This window comes from Ostrinia nubilalis, chromosome 19 (genome assembly GCF_963855985.1).
Source record: "Ostrinia nubilalis chromosome 19, ilOstNubi1.1, whole genome shotgun sequence".
Lineage (NCBI taxonomy): Eukaryota > Metazoa > Arthropoda > Insecta > Lepidoptera > Crambidae > Ostrinia > Ostrinia nubilalis.
The window spans coordinates 4963156-4988227 of NC_087106.1; the positions used below are offsets into that span (position 1 = coordinate 4963156).

Genomic DNA, 25072 nt, shown 5'->3' on the forward strand with positions numbered 1-25072 from the left:
CCTAATTTATATGAATTAAATGAGGAAATCGTTGGGGGAAGCCTTTGTCCAGCTGTGGACGTCATTTAGCTGAAACGAACGAACTAACTTAAAATACAAAAAATGAGTGTTTTTAATATCAAAATAACGCGTTAAAGTTCAACTAAATGGAAAGTGCATGTAGATGCGGTAAGTAGGGTAGTTAAAACAAATAGTAACTTTGTAACAAAAACAATTTATTTTTTCATTCATGAATGTTTGCTATGGCCAAACTTCGAAACGTAGGTAAGTACACCAATATTGACTAGGTATTAAAAACTTGTTGGGTAGACTGAAAAACTGTTTATAGCTTCTCAATTCCCCAAAAAACATTTCAACCAAAATCTTACATTGTCTACAGATACATAGCATCACCTAGCATACCCTGAGACGTGAGAAAAATTGATCAGTCTATTTTCTAAATTGGCCCGATTAGGATTAGGAATCGAATCTGAGACCTCTAGCACTCCACGGGATTTACCGCGTCACTGCGACACCGCGGCTTTCAAAAGTTTTCGAAACTTGTGCGATATGCTGAGAGAAATATTCAGACGATAACTACCTACTTATCAGATACAAAAAAACTTAAATATGTACTTACACCATACAAATTGTATGGGTGATCTATTAATATTGAAATAAGTTTTACATACCTATCCGAAAAAGTTTTTGAAATATGGCAAAAACTCGGACCTACCTACCTATTAAATATTTTAAATGGAGTGCTTACTTACTTACCTACTACACGTTCAAAATAGATGAAGTCCATACAATATTGTTTAAATTATGTTATAAACGATTATTGCAAGTGCCAAGTAAAAGTCATCTAACCTTGAAACGATATTTTAGAAATAATACAATCCACGAATACAGTACACATCGTATAGATAAAATAAAAACTTAATTAAGACACAAAAAGCATTCAACTATAACATTTCATCTCTAGTAAAATTAGTTTATTCGAAGAAATAGTAATTATTCATCATATTAAATCTGTTGCCTGCTAAGAAACCATTTTGGATAAAGTAGTATAATTATTGCTCGTCTCGAACAAATAAAGTAAACTCAGGCGGAAAACATGTATTTTATACAAAAATAATTATCGATAAACTTATTCGAATCTGCTTAAAACTAAGAAGAAGCGATACAATTTTAACCAGATCAATAAACAATTAAGAAAGTTGCAGCATACGATTCGTTCCGTAAATACAAAGAGATTACAATTAAATAAAAGAAAATGCACCGCTCAGGCCTTGGAGTTGTCAAACAAACGGAAGCGCGACGCGCCAAATACAATTTTCCGACAAAACTCGAGTCCACCGGAAAGTACCGCGTTTGTTTCCCGCCATCCGGCGCCTCGACCAACCGAAATTTGGCGCCTAAAATCCTCCCAGCCAATCAAATAGTTGGCCGCCATTTTCAACCAATCAGCGCCGAGCCCGCGCTCTCGCCATCGCGTCATTGTCATATCTTGAAAATTAGTACGGCAGTGCAGTGAACCCCGACGGTAAATCGACGATTTTCCCTTGGATTTCACAAAAATCCCACGAGGTAAGTGATAGAATTAACAACAACTATTAATTTCCTAAAAATAATACTTTTCGCCGCCATATTTACGCAAATTTCCCCGAAGTAACTCGAATATTTCGTAATTTTAATTCAATTAAATCAAGAATGAAGTCACTAGTTGCTCGATTCTCGTGGAAAGTTACTGCAACTAGTTAAATAAAATATCAACACTTCATTTTGAGTAAACTATTATTCAAATTCGACTGTATGAATGCCGAATTCTGAATAAATGTTTCGAAGTTCTAATACAAAAATCGACTCGAGCTCGTATCGGCAAAATGGCGGCGCTGTTATGTGCGCTATAAATACGCTCGCTGTCCCTTTCACACGCGGCCGCTGTAGTTAGGTTAGAGTGGGACGGTGGCATGTCAGATACGTAGTATCGTATGCTGAACACGTAAGGAGACACGTCTTCGTTGTTCGTAAACAAGTTGGGTGAAGTGGCCGGGGCTGCCACAACGCGATGTTTTATACCCGCAATGTGTGGAGAATGCGCTCCACTTTAGATATTTTAAAGTTATGTTTCCACTTCTTTTTATTTTAATTGGAAATTATTGAAATATGAATAAAAGAAATAAAACGCAAACATTGTTTATGTTATTTTAATCTGAATGCAACGCAAAAGTTTTTAACTAGTAACGCAATGCAACTAATGTAGGCCTACTACATTTATTTGTTTTATAGGTATTGACGATTTGAAATTATATTAATTTTTGCGAATTATAATAACAGTTATTGTTAGATAATAAATAATGAAGTAAAAAATAAGTTGTTGTATTAGTATTTTTTAGTTTATAAAAAAATATTTTACAGACTTAGTTTGACAAGAATATTACAAAACTGATTTTAATGTAGTTTTGTCAACATAACGACTTTAAAATTACTAGAGAACATAGATTTTTAATATTTTATTCGGACGTGGATGGGTTTTTACATAGGTATAATTTTAAAGGAAATACCTACCTACCTACTAATAAGTTGTCAGCAAATCCACGGTAATAGGCTAGTGCCTGCTTTCGTTCTGTAATTTGTTTTTTTATTGTTTTGGCTCGATGAGATCATTTTGTATTGTTTAAGTTTTATGTTTTGCACATCAAAATGGTGCCTATTTAAAACTGTGTAAGATGCCACAGTGTTTTGGTATTATTACTTATTCTGTGGTTTAGTTTGATGATATGCCAATGTTTTCGACTGTACAGTTTTAGTGCACTCTTTTAGTGCAGCTCTGCGTCCGAGGATTTCGTGATTTAATTAATTATCCGGGAGTCTAAAACTATAAATGTAAAACTTAGATAATTTTTAATAGGTAGGTAATTTCCTAAAGTTTCTATTTAATAGGTTAAAATAATTATGCTGAAATAAAATTAAGCAATCAATATTATGCAATACAATGCCCAAATCATAAGTTAGAGAAACAATAAACCTCGCTCCTCGGTCGAATTGATTCTTGTCCTAAAACAATAATCGTAAAAATAGGGGATAAATTGCAGCGGAGCGCGAACCCTACGGATAGCGCACGAAACTCGAGCGCAGGCAACCGTAGCGCCACGCCGCGGGGAGCAGAGGAAACTTCACTCCGTAGTTGCGCAACAGCCCCACGCGCATTCTCCGCGCAGCGCTTCAGTCGCCGATTAGAGCTCGCGTCAGTCGGACGCGTGACGTTTAATTTCGTCTCGCCGCGTCATTCGTCTTGTTTACGCTCACTAAACCAACAATATTTTGTATTCCTATTAGTGCGTGATGAACCAAACAGTTATCCATTCACTAAACTTAACGCGTTCTCTCACATAACTAAACTGAATTTTGACCTTGTTTGCTAGGTGAAGAGAGCGTCTCGGATGCTATCTGTGAAGTGCGTCGCTGTGTTTGGAAGTGTTATTGGACTTTGAAGATGTCGACGTTGAGTGTGAGAGCACCCCTGCAGACCACAACCTTGCTGGACACGAGGTCCATGCGCGTGCGAGGAGTAACCACCCTCGATGGAGTCAGGAGGAACCTCTTTGGTTGCACAGACAGGGAAGAGAACAGAAGGTTCGCCGAGCGAGAACTCGCAAGGCAATTGGAATTGGACAGTCAGAAATGGGGCTTCGACTTTGCTCAGGAAAAGCCATTGCCAGGAGACCAGCGGTTCGAGTGGAGTTTAGTGGCAGCGTCTGCCATCCCAGCAGCCCTGCGACGAGCTCCGATCACCATCACCAGCATCAGCACTCCCCAGCCGGCTGCGCCCAAGCAAGAAGTCAAAGTTTCAAGTCCAGAAAACAGCAAAACGCAAAAGAGAATCACAGGTAAGCGCGCTGTTTTTAACTTTTTTATCTCTGCACAGATAACAAACTGCATTAATTTGCACAGATTATGTAAACACTCGATTCTATGTGCATTCGTGTTTGTATCGATAAGCAATTCACCTTTCGTTTATCTCTGCTGTAATTATTCGTGACCAGACAGTTAATTGCAAAACAAACACGATATTATCGAATTGGCAGGTTGCAATTGCAGTAATTATTTTTACACAATTTTATACTAATAGCGGGGCAAGGTCACATTGCACACGAGTGTTTGACCTTTCTTTTATTAGAACTGCAAACGTAGAATAATAAAACACGTCATATTCAATCGTGTGCATTTCGTCTGACTGTGACATTGGTTTAACATAAAAGGTCGGGCTGATTTTTCAATACCGGTTTGTTGCCATGTCAATAAGATTTAATAATTTTTACCTAATTAATTTAATTTACTTACTGATAAGATGTTTCTCTAATCCCATTGTTTACACTAACACTAGTGTTGCCAAGCGTTTGGTCAAAATTTTTTGGGACAACTTATTTTTAAAACATTAATTTGTCAGTTGAATGAATAGAGAAAAAAAATAAGCATTCGAACATTTATCAACTAAGTTAGCCTTTTACTAATGGCCTACTAATACCTACTGACAACTAAGTAGGTATGTCTGCCTTGTTTGTCTCTCAATTGCTGGCTGATAAATTTATGTCAGTAGGTGTCGAACGAGTTCACTCGACACTAATGTAGGTAACCAATGACGCGACTACCTGGGCGACATTATACAATACGATACGTAACTTTAGATAACAGATGCAATTTTTTATGTATTTTACAGTACTAACTTACTAAGACTGAAAGCTCATATTGCTTTCACAAATACAAACCGTAATTTCAATGGCCATGGCTTAATTATCTCCTAAAGAAACGCTAAGAAACAAAATCAAATTATTACATAATTATTTCACGAACCAAAAAAATCCCCTTCAAATTCGCCATTGCAGTTTTTTGTCTGTCAAGGTGTGAAATGATTCGTAAAGGCTCAAAGGAAGTTCCCATTAAATAATCACCGGCACATAATTAAAAATTAACTAACAAACGAAAGTCTATTTAGTTAATTTTTTATAGTTTTCCTTTGGGGCGATTGTAAAGGATTTGACTGCTTATTAAAATGCATTTAAGACTGGCACGTGACTATTAAAAAACATGAATGTTTCTTAATTTTTTACTTTCCTTTTATTCGTTTTAAATTTCGAACGCAATCCGAATTCGGAATTCAAAATACCGCTATAGAAAGACTGGGTACTGTTATAACTAAAACAGTTTTCTGTGATGCTCATTGTTTGGTCTTATAATAGAACGAAATCAAACTGTAGGAGGGGCGCGTCTAGATAACGTGTTGTCCTAGATTCGGTTTGTTTTGAAACGCTCTATCTCGGATGCTCAGTTGCCTCCCACATTTGTCCTATTTTAGTCGGCACATGTGGTCTACGAGTAGCGTATTTTGCAGTGACAAATACTATTATTTACTACACCGTTGCTAAGTAACAGTGTTGTATAGTACAAATTACAACGCCAATTCATTATTCTGTCGTAATACGTATTCTTTGTCTATTGAACAAGTAGGTATCTACTTAATGAACCAGCAAAGTTTTTGAAGTCTAATTAATCAAATTCACTTTAAATGTAAATAGATAGGTATTAACATAATAACGTAACAATGATCAATAATTTAATCACTAACTAAACTAGTGTGTATTTCCTTTCAATATTTAATCAGTAATTCGTAATAATTGTAGCGATAACTTTTTTCGTGAAGTATGTATGACAATGTGGCATTACCTAAAAATAAACCTATCCTCGTGATGACGATTGTTGACGTCACCACACGGCGCACACTAGTACGTGATAATGAGTAACACAGTAAACAGAGCAGACCTAGTTCTACAGTCTAAATGGGCACGTTATGTCCGGACCAGAAATACCTCATAAAAATATATTCCGTCCAGCGAGATTTGAATTTATTTGACGGCCAAAACTGCAGACAAAAAGTCACATCTTCCTAACTGCTGACAGCACAAATCTCCCAAAATAAACCACAAAACGCCGGCACATTGTCCAATTTCAACAATCGTACTCATTAAGTGTGCTGTGTTATGTTTTTTAACTCGTTTATTCTCAACAATATAGCTGCATTCAGCCTCTCTATGCCATTTTTTGTCTGCACCTAACTAAACCAGTAAGCAGTCAGTTTTTTGTTACACCTATTCAGTATTGTCATCATAAAGAAATCTACTGCGAGCCAGTAAGATTCACTTGCTGAGACATGATAATCTTTTTACTATCCATTCTATTCTAAACGCTGGCAACTGAGAAAAAACTTACCAACCAGTATTTTTCAAACCAGCCAGTGATTCTATATCATTGCCACGAAGAAATAAAAAATAAATCTATGAGTCAGGGCTTCGAAACATTTTTTTCGCGGTTCTTTTTTTAATTGGAATTGGTATTGGCTTTCTCAACCGAATAATTGAAACCGATTTCGTGCTTAGCTCACACCAAATGCATGAATAAACGTCGGAAACAACAATCGGATCAAGGGTCACGAATTTCTTTGTCTGAAACTGACCAACCGAAGAAACAACCTTAGGGGTCCAGGAAAAGGGCTCACCTAGTTCCTCCGTACCATTTCTTAAACGTAATTACACCTTTACTAGTGTCATTGAACTTTGAATGTTTAGAAATATTTTTACGTCTATGAGAATGTAAGTGGACTTAGCAGCGGGGTTTCTAATCGTATGCATTTGATTGCATAGACGAAATTGTTGCAATTCTATGAGACCCTTTTGTGAGTTATGTGCGGTCAAGAAATACATGCGATTTCCGTTACAAGTAGCAGCTTGCATTAAATGCTTTTTTTAAACATACCTAATTGGTACTTGAGAATTTGTGTCGATCATAGTAGAATTTATCAAAGTGGATTCGAGTGCCTATTTCACTAGCTAAAATATTGGGAACAATAATTGCAATGCACAGCTGTTCAGAACAACCGATGACTATTTTGAATATAATTAAAGTCCACCCCTATAAATCGCGTAATAAGGAATCGCATTGTGCTGTGATATGACAGCGCACAATAGCGCGCCGTAATGACGGCCGCGGCGCGTGCGCACACCCCTCGCATTCACCCTCGCAGATAATGTAACGGCTATATTGATTTTTTAACTGTCACTTTCTCTGTTTAGTTTAGAAACACGCATGCTCGGGTTTCGGGAAACAATCGTCGGCTCTAGAGTTTGCTCTACAAAAAAATAATACCTACGATGGGTTCAAATAATATTGAATTTTATATAAGGGACCTCTAATTTCCTTCATTATATCGTGCTCCTCAACAATTTTAGATTTAACTTTTAAGTATCCGATTTATGGACTGAAGGAAAAGACAAAAACCAAATCGTTGATTTGCTATTAGAGTTTTCATAATTTTGTGGACATTACAAATTACATATTTCATTTTGTCATTTGTTAAAAAAAAATATTTCAGTGACAACGACCACTAGTTCGCTCCCTCGTTCTGTGTTAGTTAAAGATTACAATTTCAACAAACTCTCACTTTTGATAACTCCAAAACACAAGCGCGAAATCGATGCGGGTGATTACAAAAAAGTTGTCAACGCACGTGTTCCAAATTCGAAAATTTGAACAGATAGGGGAACCGTAACGGTCGTTCCGCATCTGTCTGCGCCCGCGCCGAATTTAGCAGATCGCACCCCTGCAGCAGTGGCTGTGGGGACATTGCCGTGGGGTTATTTTACTAACCCTGCAGTGGGTGGTAGATGCAGTAACCTAACGCTATGGGCATTTTGCATTTGATGACCCTTGTGCCCTTAGTCGACAGCTGTTGACGTGAAAACTGATCTGTTTATAGTAAACATGGGTGGACCCTTGCACGCAATATTGAGACAAATAATGTAGCTGTTCTAGCTAGACGATAGATTTACATGCAGCTGGAATTCTTGCGCATGCGCATTGATATTACATGTCATCAACGCGATAAATCTTCTGGATATTTGGTTTAGTTAATGTAACTTTTAAACGGAGAAGAAATGTGAACTTGCCAGATCTTACTGAAGCCAACGCGGACCGTACATTGCCCGTCCCTACTTTAGAGTGAAAAGCAGTTATTAACAATATAATTGGTGAAGAAACATGCAGCAATTAGCTCAAAACATGCGCTGTGACATCTCAGCAGCTAACGAACCGATTCTTGGTAATAACGTGACACAACCGCCGTAACTATTGCGAAGATCTTTCCCATTACTTACGTGCACCTGCTAATGCAGAAATGTAATTGGTGGAAGCAACGACACGAGACTAATGCGCAGGAGTCGGATGTACGTTATAGTTCTCACGCCTTGTCGGCGCACTTTAACGGCTCGGGGGTTGACAGCGTTTAAAAAATCCCTGAATATCGTTATTTTACACAAAAAATACATGGCAAGATGACAGATTAAAAAACTTACTAAATTTTCTTTGTCACCAGTATACGCAGGTAAAATTAATGCAGCGAGAGTAGTAGAGATTCATTCAAATTTCTCATACCGGAATTGAAGGTGTTTCCATTGATTTTATTAAATATTATAATATTGTGGAATGCTACTAAATACCCTGGATTATTCCATTAAGTAACATTTTAAAAATGCAAAAATTTTAGATTATTTTCAAAATGTTGCCGACTACTGCCCCAAGGAACGTAAGATATGGTTCAATGCGCGTAACGACTGCAGACGCGGTAAAAACTAACAATTCGCAGTAACAGCACACACGCCATTATCCTGGTGGTAAAGGGCACCACCTGTGACTTTATAGCACCGCAAAAAATTGCTAATTACATTTTTTAATGATTTTATTAAAATGTTCAACTGCCCTGATTTTAATGAAACAACCGCGTACACTAAAAACGATGTCATTTCTGAACGAGTTAAAATTGGTTTTAATTTCCATAATGTATTCAAATTAGACCTAGTTCATTTAAAAAGCGAGCGTAAGTAACAGATAAATATGCGCGCTAAGTGCTTGAATGATAACTATAGCTAGATAAATGCCCTTAAAGAGGCACTTAGAGCGGGAAATATGTCTAGGAAAATTAACTAAACGTCTGCTTCGTTTAAAATGTAAGATATTTTGAAATGTAAAATCTCTAATTTTTTAGAAATTATTCGAAAAAGTTAATTAACCTACATGCTCTATTTTGTACGAATCTAAAAATATTGTAAGGTAATCTGTGGAATTTTCAGTTCTATGCTTTTTCCCGCCAATTCTGAAAAACGTACCAATAGAAAACTTATCTGTGTAGAGCACATCAACATTTATGTTGCTAAATAGCCTTTTTACCTTGGTGTTCTGTAGACCGTACAGTTTACTGGATTCATTGTTGCAGAGCAAAAATAGAACAAGGTAAAAGTGAAAAATTCTGAAACTCATAGCGTTTGACTAATGACGGAGTAGATCAAGGACGCCATATTTTGTCACCGCTTATTAATAGTCTGTACAGTGCCACAGACTACAATAACCACAGCAATGGTGTGCGTTGGCTCAATATTACTAGATACCATGGTGTGTTGCGCAATTATGATTTAGGCACGAATTGTTGAATTGAAATGAATCCTAAGTATTTGCAATAAGGGCTATTTTGCGACAAAAATGTAGGCTGACGCACCAGACTATTGCGTATTTTTGTGACGTATCAAATAGCCTTATCAATAACGATAAGTACCAATATCATAGAAAAGAGTAAAATAAATACAACAGGACACCAATCAGACAATTAGAAATTTTAACGCTTATATTACCAAAAATGAGCTATTTTGCACTGCGAAATTGAGAATCTTGATGTACAGTCGCTGTACATCCTAAATTGGCTGTGACAAAAATATCCAGCAGTTAGTAACAAGAACAACTTCATTAACTAATATGTAGAGCTAAAGAGATTCAATCAACTATCCTAGAGATTTACTAAATTAGACGTTATTCGATCTTAGAAAACGTTAATTGACGTATACTAATTATAATAGATTATTGCTAATTGGAGAGTGCAATTGGAATTGAAATTAATAAGTAATATCACAAAATAATACAGTATTATTGTCAGTGACAAATTTTATTTAATTAAATGAAAAACAGACAGTTAATTTTGTTCACGAGGAAAATGGCAGATACATTGTTTTATTATAAATAAAAATTATAAATTATTGTTGACAGCAATGTTCGACAGTTTAGGTGAAAGTCGTCCTAAAATTAAATCGCTACAATAATAAACGCGCGTTTTCTTACAATTTTGTTTTTTTTTTCTTTGAGATACTTAATATTACTCGTATTAATGCCTGAATAGATCTTTATTGATAGTTTTTAATCAAATTACTCATTTAATTCTTCTTGTATTATGTTTCCTGTCAGTATTTTGAATTTTTTAGTCATCACCAAAAAAAAAAAAATGTCATGTCTTAAAAAGCACTGGCCACCGTCCACTTTCTCACGTCCACCCTTCGTAATGGCCGAGATATGTCATAAAAACAGCTGATACCACGGTTCGGTTCCGGACGAGAGCGCTAAGGTTTTTGTATGGGAACTGGGCCGCGTGAAATCTAGCCATTCCGATCCCGAAGCGAAAGTGTATGGACTCTTGCTTTCGATGAGTGACTAGGAAAAATCCTGGGGCGTCAACGTCATCTCATCTTATTTTTTTTTATTCCGTGCTTCAGAAAGCACACTGTGTCAGGATTATCTTAGATAGAATAGAGTCAACACCATTGTGCATTGCGGCTTAGTTTAACTCCAAAGTAGTCACTGCCATGTTTCACATACTTAATTTAAATCTAATCTTCAATGTGCTGCTTCAACAACCAAATTGGTAAGTATGATAACTTACACTTCAATTCGACTACCTAAAATTAGTGACTAATAATTATAACAAAATTATTGTGTTGTTTATTAATTAGGTTATCATCATGACAATGTTCGTTGGGATGGGACTAACCCATACGTAAATAACATTTAATATACTTACTTTCCCTTTTGTTGTCCTCATGGTGGCGCTAAATATGACTACTGAATTATTTTAGTAATCTATTGGTATTGGTAATCGCCTATATCCACAATTTCTTGGTCAAATCAAGTTAATTTCGAAAAAGTTTATGGAACTTCTTTGCTCTACATTATTATTACTTACAGTTATTTTAGTTATTTGATTATAACAGCTTTAACACATGCATTTGGACCTTAAAAACGTCACCTTTGTTATTATTTTCTGTGAAGTTAGTTGTCAGACAAATGACAACGAGAACGCTTGATCAAACTGAAAACGTAATAATTCGTCTATTTAACAAGGGGCTGGTGTAATCATCAATTTCCCAGGCCTGGCCAGTTAGACGTCAGTAATTTTTCAATAAACGAATCGATAGTCCAATACCGGGGTAGATAATTGATGCTATCGCCGATATATCACCCTTGTTACGTTCCCATGACCACGTGCTGACCAAATCATGGGAAATGTAACAGTAGTTAAACACGGAAGCTTATATGGTACGTTCTTATCTAATTGATTTATCAAAAACAATATAAAATGTATCTAACACCTATAAATGAAATTTACTAAATATTCTAACCCAATCTAACCAATTCACTAGCTTAATTTAATTTAGCATAATACGTTATAGCAAATCAAATAATAAGGTACGATACATGTGAACTATCCACCCCAGCTAATAAATACCTACCGTGCGTGCACATGGCGATCTGTTGGGCGAAAACAGGGGGGATTTTTTATACTCCTACATGCAGCGGATCAATAAATAATTATCATTTCGACCTCGTGTGAACGTAACCTTAGCGTTCTTTGCCTTTTTTAAAATGGCGATATCATAAAAAAAGTCAATTCCATTAACCTTTTCAACGGACCGAGATCAATACTTGTCTCGCAATGCATCGAATAAAAATCGATGATAACCATTAATAACGCTTTATATTTTAAGACAAAATTATAACGCCTTAAAAGCAAAATGTAATACTTAACAAAATAAATACATTTCACGCCGTCAGATTACGTACGCAGATGCACTAGTCCACTGTGCGCTCAATCGAATTTCATTATTTTCAATTTGGAGTCGTGTTTCATTATTGTTTTAAATGGAACGCGTCAATTTCAATTTAGGAACGCGCCGGATTTATTTTTTTCTGGTGGCTGACAGCTGTCTGAGAATAAAGCTGCAATAAAATATTTTTTAAAACACTGGCAGCTTATAATATCGATGTTTTAGTCGTGTGCCTAAAATTTAAATAAAAACCGTAATGTTCCGCTTATTGCGCTGCAGATAAGCAGCTGTGGGGATCTAACCCGGTTGTTTTGAATGTAACGGTTAAAAAGTTGCATAGGTTCACCGGCAGTCTAGTTATTTTTTACCGACTTAAACAAGTAACGAAGATAGGAACCCGCATTTTTAAAAGCATAAAATGCTTATCTCGTTGAACTTATGCTAACAAACTTATAACGTATGCACGTCAATATAACCATAAAGAATTTCTAATAATCATCAAGAGTTATTCATGCGGCATACTAAGTGTGTACACTTTTTGATTCTTTTGACTAACGCGCGACACCGATTACGGAAATGCCTTGTCCGTGGGAAACCGACGCAGTGCTGTAATTACGGCTGTCGCAATCCCTCTGTCATTAAAGTCCGATCGTGATCAAGAACTTTTTGGTCGACTCACTTCTAAAATAGCTTCTAACACTCTCCCTTTCAACAATTTTGATTATAAAAAACATCGCACACGCATTTGTTTACCTACAACTTGCAGTGACCCGTAGGTCAATTTTGCTATCGTAAAAGGAAGTTTTGCACTGAAAAAACAAGTGTGTAATAGTTAGCGGAATTGCACTCTTATATTTATTTCAATTAAAATATGTAAATTAATGTAGGTATAATACTTTTCTATGAACGCGTAATCCCTGCTCAAAAAGGTATTGATAGCTACGAATACATTAAACATTTACAATGCTCACCCGAAAGATTGAGGTGAAAACAGACAATCTATCATTATGTAAATCCATTTGTTCCGTTCAATTGTGGGACACTCGTGAAGGGCGTGGAAGCGAAAGACTTATCACTCAAACACAACACGAAGCTCGGGCACTTATAAATCAAACGACATCAACACATTACTTATTCCGAGTGGCGATCACTTCAACGGAGACCTCTTCAACTAGACGTCTCGATCTGCCATACATTCTAATGCATTTATTTCTTATTCCCAAAATCTTAATGACCCATTGTCGCTGACAAAATTTCCATCACTATACCGCGTCTGTCGATACCAAATCTATTGTGCACAGGCGTTAACCCCAAATTCGAGATGGCTTTTTAAGGGGTCTCAGTTTACGCACTTTCAAAAATCATGGGAAACCCTACCTTAAACAAACAACCCACTGCTAGAGTCATAACAAGTAAAACTAATTTCGATTAGACAAAGCACACAGCGACCAGATACAACGACAGGCCCTTGATATTCAAAATGTTTGCTGAAGACTGTTTACCAGAACGAGCAGCCATGGTTGAGTAGACGACACAATGCGTGGGCGTGGAGAATAAATATCCACGATGACAAAACAGTTTCGAAATACTCGACTGAACTTAGGTCAACGACAGAGATTTAGGGTCGCACAATCCCATTGTGGACGAACTAAGAAACACGTGTGAACTTACACCCCGTTCCAATTCCAAATTCCCTTTATCAATCTAACACTTCATTCTTTGCGGGAATTCAACTGTCACAAATGTCCCCGTGAAGACATCCATCAAGAATATCTGACCCTACGAATGATGGATTGCATTCGATGAATGAATATTATGTTAATACCAGATTGATATGTTAATCCGAAATAATTACTGAGTTGAGTGCGTGGAGTACATCTGAATAAATAGTAAATGTACATTTCCAGTTCCACAGCTTTGTTTGTTGTCGTCATCCGTATAACAATACAGAATAAAGGCGTAACCTTATTCGATTGTTCACCAAAAGCCAGGAAAATTTTAACGTTATTTGATGGCGTAATTAAATAACATTTATTTATGTTAACAATGAAAATATCGCAATAAACAAACACTGGCATTCAACACGTGGCGGCGCGTTATCATCAAATGTTCCGCGTTTGTTTATTATGGAAATATTTCCTACACTTACCGCAGCGATGTAACATTTACACGCCATAAAATAATTTTATGTTTACGGGCAAACATCTCGTCAATGAGCACCATTATTCTGAAGACGTTCTTCGCGCTGAGCAAACAGTGCACAAAGAAACGCCAACACATTCTGAGAGCGGGCCGACCAGCCCTTTGACCTGTCCAAGTCCACGACGTTTCTTGATTTGATTGATAACGGTCATAAAGAATTTTCAAGACGTGACTACTTCCAAAAGACACGGCCCTTCACAAATCTCCCACTCAAAAAAATAATACATCTTACGCCCTTCACACAAAGGGCAAACCTGAATGGAAGCCACGACAATAAAAATAGGGCATTGTCAAGTAAAAATTCATATTTCATGCTTTTCATATAGATAAAAATTACTGATATAGAGTTACAATCTGAATTTTAGATTTGTTTGTATTTTGATGCGCGTTTGGGTGAATGGACATAATGAAGCTAATTGTGTGTGAACGAATACTGTTCGAGGAGAATATTTTAATATTTATGTTAATGGAGTAACGGATAGGGTCAAATTCGTGATGGATATCTAAAAAACAGATTTCTGTGATAATCTGAGTTAATACCATATCAAAGCTTCTACTAAATCCTTTGTTCCACTCAAGATTGTACATAACTATGACGCACAAGTTTGTCAGAAGCTTGCAAGAAATCTATCCGGTCATTCTGTATGAAACGACTCTACTACGACAAACGCGTAACAGCGAATGGTCCGTTAGTCAGCTCGTGGAGGCCTGCAGGGTTTCCAGCGACCTTCTAACGGTAAACTACTTCGGGCACTGTGGGTCTGCAATCACTTGAACCTTGGCCATATTCGTTTCAATTGACTCTATCATTAGTATTGACATTTTATATTGTTACCGACGTCTTAACTAACATGTCATCTATGTAACTTATAATACTAAAGGTGCTAAGTATGTCAACATCACATTTGACACCAAAAGAGGGTATGGGCTTTCACTCAATTTCCGCGTAGAAATCATAAAATCTTACGCAGTAAAACGCTTTTATGACACGTAGACAATCACGCACATCATGGCAGATTGATTCGAGTAAAAATTTTCATCAAAAAAGAAAATTTTAGACTACAACTTTCTTAAGTCCAGAACTTTTTTCTTTGAATGCTGCTGTTAGATTTGCAAACATTGGTGACTCCGCAGTGTCTTTGCAAGCGGCGCCGGCGCATCGAGGTCGACGAACCGACGCCACAGCGGTGTTATTGAACGTACCACAACAACACGCACACAGCTTTACGACGTACGGCCAAATTCTGTCGGTGTGCTGACGCGGCCATTAAGTTCACGAACCTTACCAAAAAGGGAGGTACACACTTTAAACCATCGCAAACGTCTCAATTTTGTCAGTCAGCGATGCTGATTATGACTTCATAATAAGATCGTATCTTGAAATACATCAAGAACTTTCTAAAACTTTACATTAAAATCAGCAGCTATTCAAGTGAATGGTTATGACTTTCACAAGGCACCATTCTCGGCCCATAGCTTCAAATGTTGTATGAAGCATCTATTGTACTGTAGCGGTGTGTCAACCGTATTGAATAAGCCATTGAATCTAAACATTACACAACCATTGTGTTACAATGTGTCAAATGGACTAATGTCAAAACATTCGTTGTGTATTCCGGGCCTAAAGTGTACGACCGCGGTAGCTCAATTAACGGTATCTACGACAACAACGCCTTTCGCGAAGCCTTATTCTAAATTCAAATAGCAAGGTGCGCGTACACATACTGTCAATATAAACAAAGTGAGCGTTGAGTCGCTGACGGTACCATCCGCGTGCGTGCTGTTATTCCGACTGCGTAAGAAATGCATTCCAATACTTAATACGGTACCTTTTCAGCTACGTGTACTTCACAATCGTTTATCACATCATTGAATCATATCCAACCATCAAGGCATCAATACAACGACTCGTCGAGATAACATCTCCAAAATGGAATTTTTGTCTGTTCTCAGAAGTCTTAATCTAATCTACGCTCTGTTGAAAGACAAGTTTGGCTCAACCAAAAGGCTAGTTACACTAGTTATCAGAATGCGTGCAAACACCGCTCAGCAAGACCGGAAACTTGCTAACGATTTAGAACGCAAGCTAGCCATACCCTCAAAATAGTGGGCGGAGGTGGTTGAACTCGACACCACCTCCAGTTTTATTTTAGCAAATTAAAATGGTAATGCGCAAATTGCAATTGACCACGTAATTGGTGCTAATTTAACAGCTCAATCCAGTACAAATCTAAGTGAAGCTTTAAAACTAATTGTATCGGTCGTAAATTGCAAACACGCTCGTGTGAGGATAGGTAATAATATTTTTATCGTCGCAGATATGGACGCACCTAAGCAAACGCATCGATTTGACGCGTGGGGACTAGTTGCATGTGACGTCAAAAGTGGCTTTTAATCGATATGTAATCAGGCCGCTGTAGCATCAGATGATGGTGTCGATGGCAGAAGAGTTTATAAACGGAGTTCGTCGCTCTCAAGTGCGAACAAATGGGATGGTTAAGAATATTTCGATGCGCGGTCTGCTCTCGAATCTTTTCAACCGCCGTCATTAGTGCTCCTTTAGCGGTACTTATCATCACATCTGGCATATTTGCATCACCATGATCGACGTTTTTGTAGCGTGTATGCTTTAAATTGTTGCAAGCAACAATTGCCTTAAAAACTTTTATGTCGGAGTCAGCCACGTGAACAATGTTTATGTCGCAATGATTGTCATATTTCTTTGCGTAGTTGCACGACTCGGTCATTTTATCTTGTCTACTGCAATTATAGAGCCACTCGGAATGCAGCTTAAGGCTTGGTATTTCTGCTAAAGTAGGTATTTCGCGCTGTCAAAATCTGCGCGCGCAATACTTCGCCGAAGACAGCGCGCCAAAGAGCTCTCGCGGCTACACAGTATAGAAATACGCAGTTTAGAAATACGCAGTTGGTTAGGTTAGGTTGACTTCCTTCCGTTCAAGCGGCACACTCACAGCACTTTCTAATACAAATCATATCCAAGTGATACAAATTAAAACAACTTTCAAAATTTTTGGGAATATATTTTAGAATCGAATAAATATACAATATAACTGCCAAAGTAAACACGGTTCAAAGAGGCGTGGCGTCACCCGACCTTCCGGAAGTTCCGCGCCGGCTAAAAGAATTTCAAGATTACGTCACCCGACCTATCGGTAGATCCTCGGGAGCTTGAGCGATTGGAAAAACATTTTATGATCAGTTACTCGTAGTAGCGATTATTTAGAGCTTGGATAATAAATTATAGTTGTTGCAATTCACAAAGCTTTGCATGTGGTTAATTACATTAATCAGTACATGCATCCATTTTGTTCAGTCTTTTTGTTTATTAATAAATAAAAATATCATACTAAAATTGCATACATATTTGTTTGTATTGGTCTGGGTGTTTTCTTTCCATAATTTATGTATAACGTATGTACGGGGCTCTGTATCGAAAATCACTATGAGCAATGAGCATCACACACTGTTACCTGGAGTGCATTACCGCAGCAAAATTTTTATAAATGTTGAGCTTTAGAGAGTCGAGAGTATAGCAGATAATTAGTCTATCGTGAGCAGAAATTTGTCCACTAATAGCAAAATTCGTTCAAATTATAGTTTTAAAGTTATTGGCTAGAAGATTATTTTATCTTGCAGCTTAGACCTTTAGCTACAGACCTTAGACAGTATTTTTGAAACATTCTTACGCATGGTGGAGGAAGGGACGCTCTAGAGCAGTGGTTCTTAACCGGTGGTCCCTGGAGGCATTCCAAGTGGTCCACGATGTGCACTTGCACACCTTGGTCAAAACCACTTTTAACTGATTTTTGCAGTCAAACTGGTTTTGACCGATTATGAGGTGGTCCCTGACAAGACAGAAATTTGGTAAAATGGTCCCTCATGACTTAAAGGTTAAGAACCACTGCTCTAGAGACTCAAAACTACAAGGATACACATGAACTCCAGTTTTAAATCCGTTGATATCTGCTGCATCTGCCATGTTTTTGGCTATAAGATTCTTCCATCTTACGGCTTAGACCTTTAGCTACAGACCTTATACAGTATTTTTGTAAAAATTCTTACGCATGGTGGAGGAAGGGACGCTCTAGACACTCAAGTCTACAAGGAGTCACATCAACTCCAGTTTTAAATCCGTTGACATCTGCTGCATCTGCCATCTTTTTGGGTAGAAGATTCTTCCATCTTGCAGCGTAGACCTTTAGCTACAGACCTTAGACAGTATTTTTTTGAAAATTCTTACGCATGGTGGAGGAAGGGACGCTCTAGACACTCAAGTCTACAAGGAGTCATATGAACTCCAGTTTTAAATCCGTTAACATCTGCTGCATCTGCCATCTTTTTGGCTAGAAGAATCTTCTATCTTACAGCTTAGACCTTTAGCTACAGACCTTAGACAGCATTTTTTATTATTTATTTGTGTCAGTGTGCTCTTCTAAAGAGTGTAAGACGATTGTATGTAGGTACTATTAAAATCTAATTTTAACTCATTGGTTTTGTCTCATATTTGAGGAATGTACTATGTATCATGAGTAGAGTCTTCGTTTAAAACAGTCTTTCCCAAAGTGGGCGATAACGCCCCCTTGTGGGCGCTGCAGGCTTAAAGGGGGGCGGTAAGAGACCCAGAAAAAAATCGGGACGTTGTGTAGAGGCTTGGAAGGCGTCATCTACTAGTAGGACTCTTAGACACCGACTGAGCTCGACTCTTGACTACAAAAATGGGGGGCGCTAAAAAATAATTTATTCTCAAAGTGGGCAGTAGACTAAATAAGTTTGGGAACCGCTGGTTTAAAAGGATGCGAACGATTTAAATTTAAATAGGTAGACAAAATTGATAATTCTTAATTATCAAAAATTTTAAGCTTTCTCCAGTAACACTGATATTATTATACTGTGACTCATCAAAGTCATCATTGTCAAAAATATTTACAAATCGCGAACTGTCACGGCCATAAAACTGACACGCGTCCGTCCTCCGTAAGCGCCACCGCGCGACTGATTGAGATTGTCCAAGCCGTCATGGACGACTTTTTCCACATTTTTTAACATAGTAACTAAATAAGACGCAATATAAAAATTTCATCCGTTAAAAGCCCTCGAGTTATTTCTGAACTTTAGTTTAGTAAAAGATTTAGAATCTCAAATCGCTTATTTTAAAAATAAAACCATAAATAGAAAACGAATAGAGGTAACTTTGGGAATATATTCTATCGAGTCAACTTCATCAAATCGTGTTTCCATCCGTTAATAGCCCTAGAAAATATCCTCAACTATGCCCAATAAAAATCTTAGCCTTTAATTTTACTGTTTAGTACCTCAAAAATGAAAAATGAAAACCTCATTTTCGCCATTTTCTCTGCTACCCGGCCTTACTAGCCACCGGCACTGATTTCACGTTAGGCAATGTTTAACAATTGACATTTAATCATTACGATTTAGATGCCACAAAAAGAGAGCCCCAAGCCAAAGATGGCACGCGAGCTATCGTGACGGAATGTAATATATTGCTTTAAAATTATAAATTTACACAAACTTTCTAAGACATTGAAGAAATATAATAAGTTTAAATATAAATACGAATAAAGATTGCATTTCCGATAGAGCATTTGTAAGTCAATTGCTATCTCGGAATATAAATGTAGCTTTTCAATTCAGCTGAGTTCAGTAAACGGACATCTGTTGAATTTCTACATTTAAGATCACGAATTCACGATATTTTACATCAGAGTCTATTAAACTTTATCTTGTTTGAATATCGTAGTTATTCAGTATTGTATCGTGTAGAAGATGACATAGTAAATTATAAGTAGGCGTCGTTTATCAGTTTAATAATTGAAAATAAATAATTTGCATATAAGAAACGTCAGAGGGCCTCCATTAATGCAATAATATGATTGATGTGCCCTTGCATAAAAACCGCTGCAGGCCATCCTTTGCCTAGTTTAATCTTGGTTGAATCTTTACGGCCCTGACACTGCGCTTTATCGCCGTTTTTGCAGTCATAAACAACGCACAAGCTACTGTAAAACGTCAAAGTAATTCTAGTCGCAGGACATTATGTTTTTGTTCGATCATAATTCAAAATCAACGTCATTTACTTCGAAACTGTCCTTCTTATCTACTGTTACGTCATATTTGAAACTAAATTCACTCCAAACATCAATAACGTCTTCATTTTCATCTAACAAATCAATGATGAAAGCATATTTAAACTGGAATATGAGGCTCATATGAATGCACTCAAATACATGTCTGAACACCCGACGATACCGGTTTGTATTAGAAATCTTGTCTCGATTGCTTCAACCCGTCCATCTCGAGTCCCCACGTAAGAAACTAGAGGCGATTATTTTAATAAGCGGTCATTTTGTCCTATTTGGATAATTGTACGCGTACCCGGAATATTTCATGTAAAAAAGCATAAAAACTTAATTGCGATGGCACTGGGGTTCTTAGATAAACACATGCATTTTGAAACAATATCTGATGGTGATACGTCCAATGTTCATATTTTCTCGTTAAATAAAGCTATAATCTTGACTGACGTTTCTATTCTTTTTCTGTTTCAGGTAAGAAAGTACTGTTTGTTGTCTACATTAGTGAGTATGTAACTAAGAGTTTGCATTCATTTATCTACAACTTTCACCAACTCTTCAAAAATCCTGGTAGTCTTGAAAATATGTAAATATTTCCTAATCTTATTCCTCGTGAAATTTCCATTTGTTTACTAACATCTATCAGTCAGTATACAAAGTCAATAGCTACTAAGTAACAGTTTACGCAATCCATTCTAGTTTTAACATGTTTAATGTTCACATTATGTGCATTTCCACTTTTGTCTCGGAGCTGATTAGGAACTTTTTGTTAATATCTGTCGAGTAGCGTGTGTGAAAGTTTGATCGTGATGGGAACATTCGAACATTTGAAGAGCCTGAACACTCAAATTGGTCCATTGTTTTTCATTTGGGAAACTTTACGGAATGCATTAACATCGAACACGCCCACTGACAGACAGCTCTATCGTTTGGAGCAACATTGAGCTGAATTTCTAAAAATATATCAAGCTCTCCATCAGGCACCATGAGAGCGTCAAACAAGAGGGTCAAGGGCTATCTGGTACCCCAGTCAAGTGGGTTACTATTACTACGGAATGTCTCCTGATTATTTTTTTGCCCCACTAACCGCATTCGAAACATCAGGATAAGCGATAACGCAGTCTAATGACGAAACAGCCATTATGTAACCATTAGGAAACATGGGTAATTTTGCTCTCAAAATAAAAGCAGCGTATCGTTTTTGATTACCCTATCATTTATGGGCGATGTAACCAAATCCTAGTGTGAGCGGTTTTACTCTTTTTACCCATAACTCATCCGGAACGAAAATTATATGGATACATGATGCCACGAGTAAAAACCAGCCTCTTACCTGGACCTTGCACAACGCGCCGGCAGAAACCCGCTTTGTGATGATATTGTTTTCTCTGAGCTGCTAATAAAATGTACATCAAACAATCACCAAGCGACTCGGGATACGTAATTAGAACCGCTCACAATATAGCCATTGATGCTCGAAAGGCAGTTGCTTCATTATTTATAAGCGTGTTTTATGATGCGCTTTTATTACAGGGTCTCGAAAAGAATTCAACTCAATTGATTTACACGTTTAGTAAAAAACTATAATTTATATTAACGTTATTACTCTCGTTCGGATAATATGTTGCAGAAGTTGCAACAGCTACTCACGTCATAATTTATTAGTAAGGTACATAGGCAAGTAGGATACGTAATGGCCGTTGCATGAGTATTCAAAAGGCTAATAACAATGAAAGCACACTCTCTATCTGGTTTCTTAGAAGTGTAATTATTAAGAGAGATCTTATTAGACGTGGAGATCACGCCAACGCAATCAGTTCTCAGAATCCTTACAAGGGCGGCAGAAGTGTCAGGTTCTTTCTCCACTCCACAACCGACAGGGACGACCTGTCGACCATCTCGCTCGTTTACTATTTGTGAGCTCGTAAAATGATTTTGGTCTCGACAAAAAATTGTTTTGGTTTTTTCCAGCCGCGTCTCTACGGACCGTTGAAAAAAAACTTCGTCGTCTTATTGGAGATTTTGTACTCCGTCATAAATTAACTACTACGGGACGCTCGCTTTTTGTGGGAGTCAGATTCGAATGCATTGATCCAACGGCCTTTTAGAGCACGCTTCATTTCGGGATAAACTTATCGCGACTTGCGTTTGGTGTTATGATATAATTGCGTTGTATTTTTGTTATCTACGCTAACTGGGTCAGGCCTAATCTATTTCGCAAGGCTGTTTTTTGTATGAACTTCCAATACTGTATCAATATTTATTAGTTTAAAATTTTAATTAGACCATAAAAATGGGCAAGATAATAGAGCGTAATAGGCCAGAATTGGTTCAATCAAAGTCCCGATAAAAAAAACGTTTTTTAATTGGTCAGAAATTGTGATGCTTCTATCTGGGGGAAGCTGCATGGGCACTAGATGCAATCTGGTCGAAGATGTGCGGTCATTGACCGAGCGAGTGAAACACCCCTTAGCGTGCGAGCGGGATGGATATGATGCGTACGCACAGAAAAGGAATGAAAATTATTGTATTATTGTGTGACCCTTGTGTGCGTTTCTGTAATGACGCGAGGCGTGTGCGTGCGTCTAATCCCGATGCGTTTGTTATTGTTTAGTAGAGTCCGCTGGCCGTCAATATATAGGGTCAAAATATTTCTTATTGAATTAAACTTCTTCAAACCAGACCTATTAGCCTTATTAGAATGTTATTTCTCATAAAAATTGTAACATATGAATGGGCATGTCTACACACTACCTACGCAGAAATTTAAAACCGAATTAGATACAGCAGCAACCTTTTCTATGCCGCCTGCGATTCAAAGAGGATTTAGTTCCTATTGTGCAATACTAAATTGAAATCGCTAATACCAATTCCCAACGCCAAGACACGCAGTCGCTTTGTCGATGAATACTCAATAGAGCGACAAAACTAATCTAAATCAGTTTCATTAAATTGGATTAATGACAATATTCCCTTGCTCTAACCTTTAAAAAAATCTATCCGTCACCTGTCATAATAGCCGTCACTTTTCCCGCCAAACTCGATCCGCGATTTCGGTTCCCATGCGTTACTAAAAAAAACTCTCGTTTGCTTCGATAATTTCTAATGATTATGCATCAACGGTACCTGCCGAGTGCAGATCACGAGCTCGCACAACGGACAATGTGCATTCATCCATTCACATTTAAATTTGAAAAAAGCTGCTCACAATCGCATAAAACGCACTGTTTATTACTCAAAATACACAAATAATGCCGGTCTCATATTCTTTGAGGGTCAAACTGCGACCATTGTTGCCCTAAGTTGTCCAGTTTCTATAGAAGAGGTTACAAGGGACAAAGGTGGTGACATGTCTAAGAAGAGAGAATAGGGCCCGCTAGAGAACGCTTAGGTTATGATAATGAGGTTTAATTGAGTTTATAATAGTCAGAATGATGGATACGTTAGTTGCTGAGGGGCTTCGAGGCGCGACAATTGCGATGAGTCAGCTGTTAGACAAGTTCAAATTAATTGGAAACCATTAGGCCACTTATTTAATTAAATATCAATGCTGCGGGTAAACGACGATTGACAATGATTCTTGTATCTAATAGACGTAATAAATTACACATGAAAACATGGATGTCCTTAAACACTGTTTAAGAAACACACCTGTCCAGAGACGGTAAATGTAATGTAGCCGTTGTCTTTGATCTGTGAATCATTCGTCAAACAAACGACAGCGAGCTCCCGTTCTATTATCACAAGGCAAATGAGCAAGAAAAGTAACGGTCTATTTTGAGAGTTACATAAAGCGGCGCGGTTGAACGGTGCGGTAGGTCGCAGGAAGGTAAACAAGACAGACGCACGTGCGCCCGATGCACCGACAAAGACCCACTGTTCCACTATCAGTTTCTAAAACAATTGTCTGACGCCATGATGCTGCGGCGCGGACTCAATTCGATAGGTGACTTGACTGACACCAATCACCAATTCCAAGACACATCTTCCTTGGAAATACACTGAAAATAACATTAGTTACAACTGGCTGTAAAATTAGATTTGAAATCAATAAATCTTCACTCGCGACTTCGCGATCTTATGACATCATAGTCATAGTCTCTATTGCCAAACAAAAATCTACGGGAGAGTCGCTTTTTGACCGATCATAACATCGTTGAATACATACTCGAACCCACTTGCCGATACATTTATCGAAATGTACTAAAATACTCATTCATTATCGGTCATTAACTTGTTTGGAAAAGTATATTATTTCATATCTAATAACGAATGCATGCAATCGTGTATCGCTACAGACAGACTGTCTCCGTTATTATTTACTACGCTTTTATCAGCATGATAATTTCTATTTGTACACACAACTTCGTGTTCTGTTTACCACAAACGTGCACCTTGCAAAAACTTGCGCCCAACTTCTTATAAAGACCTTTTGAAAACGAACAATGACTCGAACCTGCCGATCCTTTTCAATGGCACTTATTTCCTTTTCAATTTTGCAATCTCCGCACAATTGCGTTTTTTTATTTACCCTCGCATTGCACTCGGTAACAACCGCGTTTATTATCTTCTAAATAAACACATGTTGCACTGATAGCGACTCTATCTTGTATTGACACAGATGTTGCTTGCAATCTTCCCTGCAGAGACATAGATCTGATAACACGTTTGAGACCGTCTCGGATATAAAGACTCTTTAAACGATTTTTGTCATGTAACATTGGGGCAAAAAATCTTAAATTGCTTCGTATTTCTTAACTACATAGTATCATTCTTGATCGTATGGTATTGTTATTGTGTTGT

The 25072-nt window shown here is 37.5% G+C and overlaps 1 protein-coding gene across 2 annotated transcripts in view; it reads left to right on the forward strand.

The window, feature by feature from the left end:
• Positions 1–1473: 1473 nt before the first annotated feature.
• LOC135081085 (cyclin-dependent kinase inhibitor 1C-like) overlaps positions 1474–25072 on the forward strand; it is a 42724-nt gene continuing 19125 nt past the window's right edge. Inside the window, exons 1-2 of one of the 2 annotated variants that reach the window (XM_063975814.1) lie at positions 1474–1569; positions 3408–3872. In XM_063975814.1, the coding sequence (XP_063831884.1) occupies positions 3479–3872 (394 nt within the window). In that variant the 5' untranslated portion in view covers positions 1474–1569; positions 3408–3478. Of the gene's footprint in view, positions 1570–3193; positions 3873–25072 lie in introns of those variants that run through there. The other variant, XM_063975813.1, reaches the window with a different exon arrangement.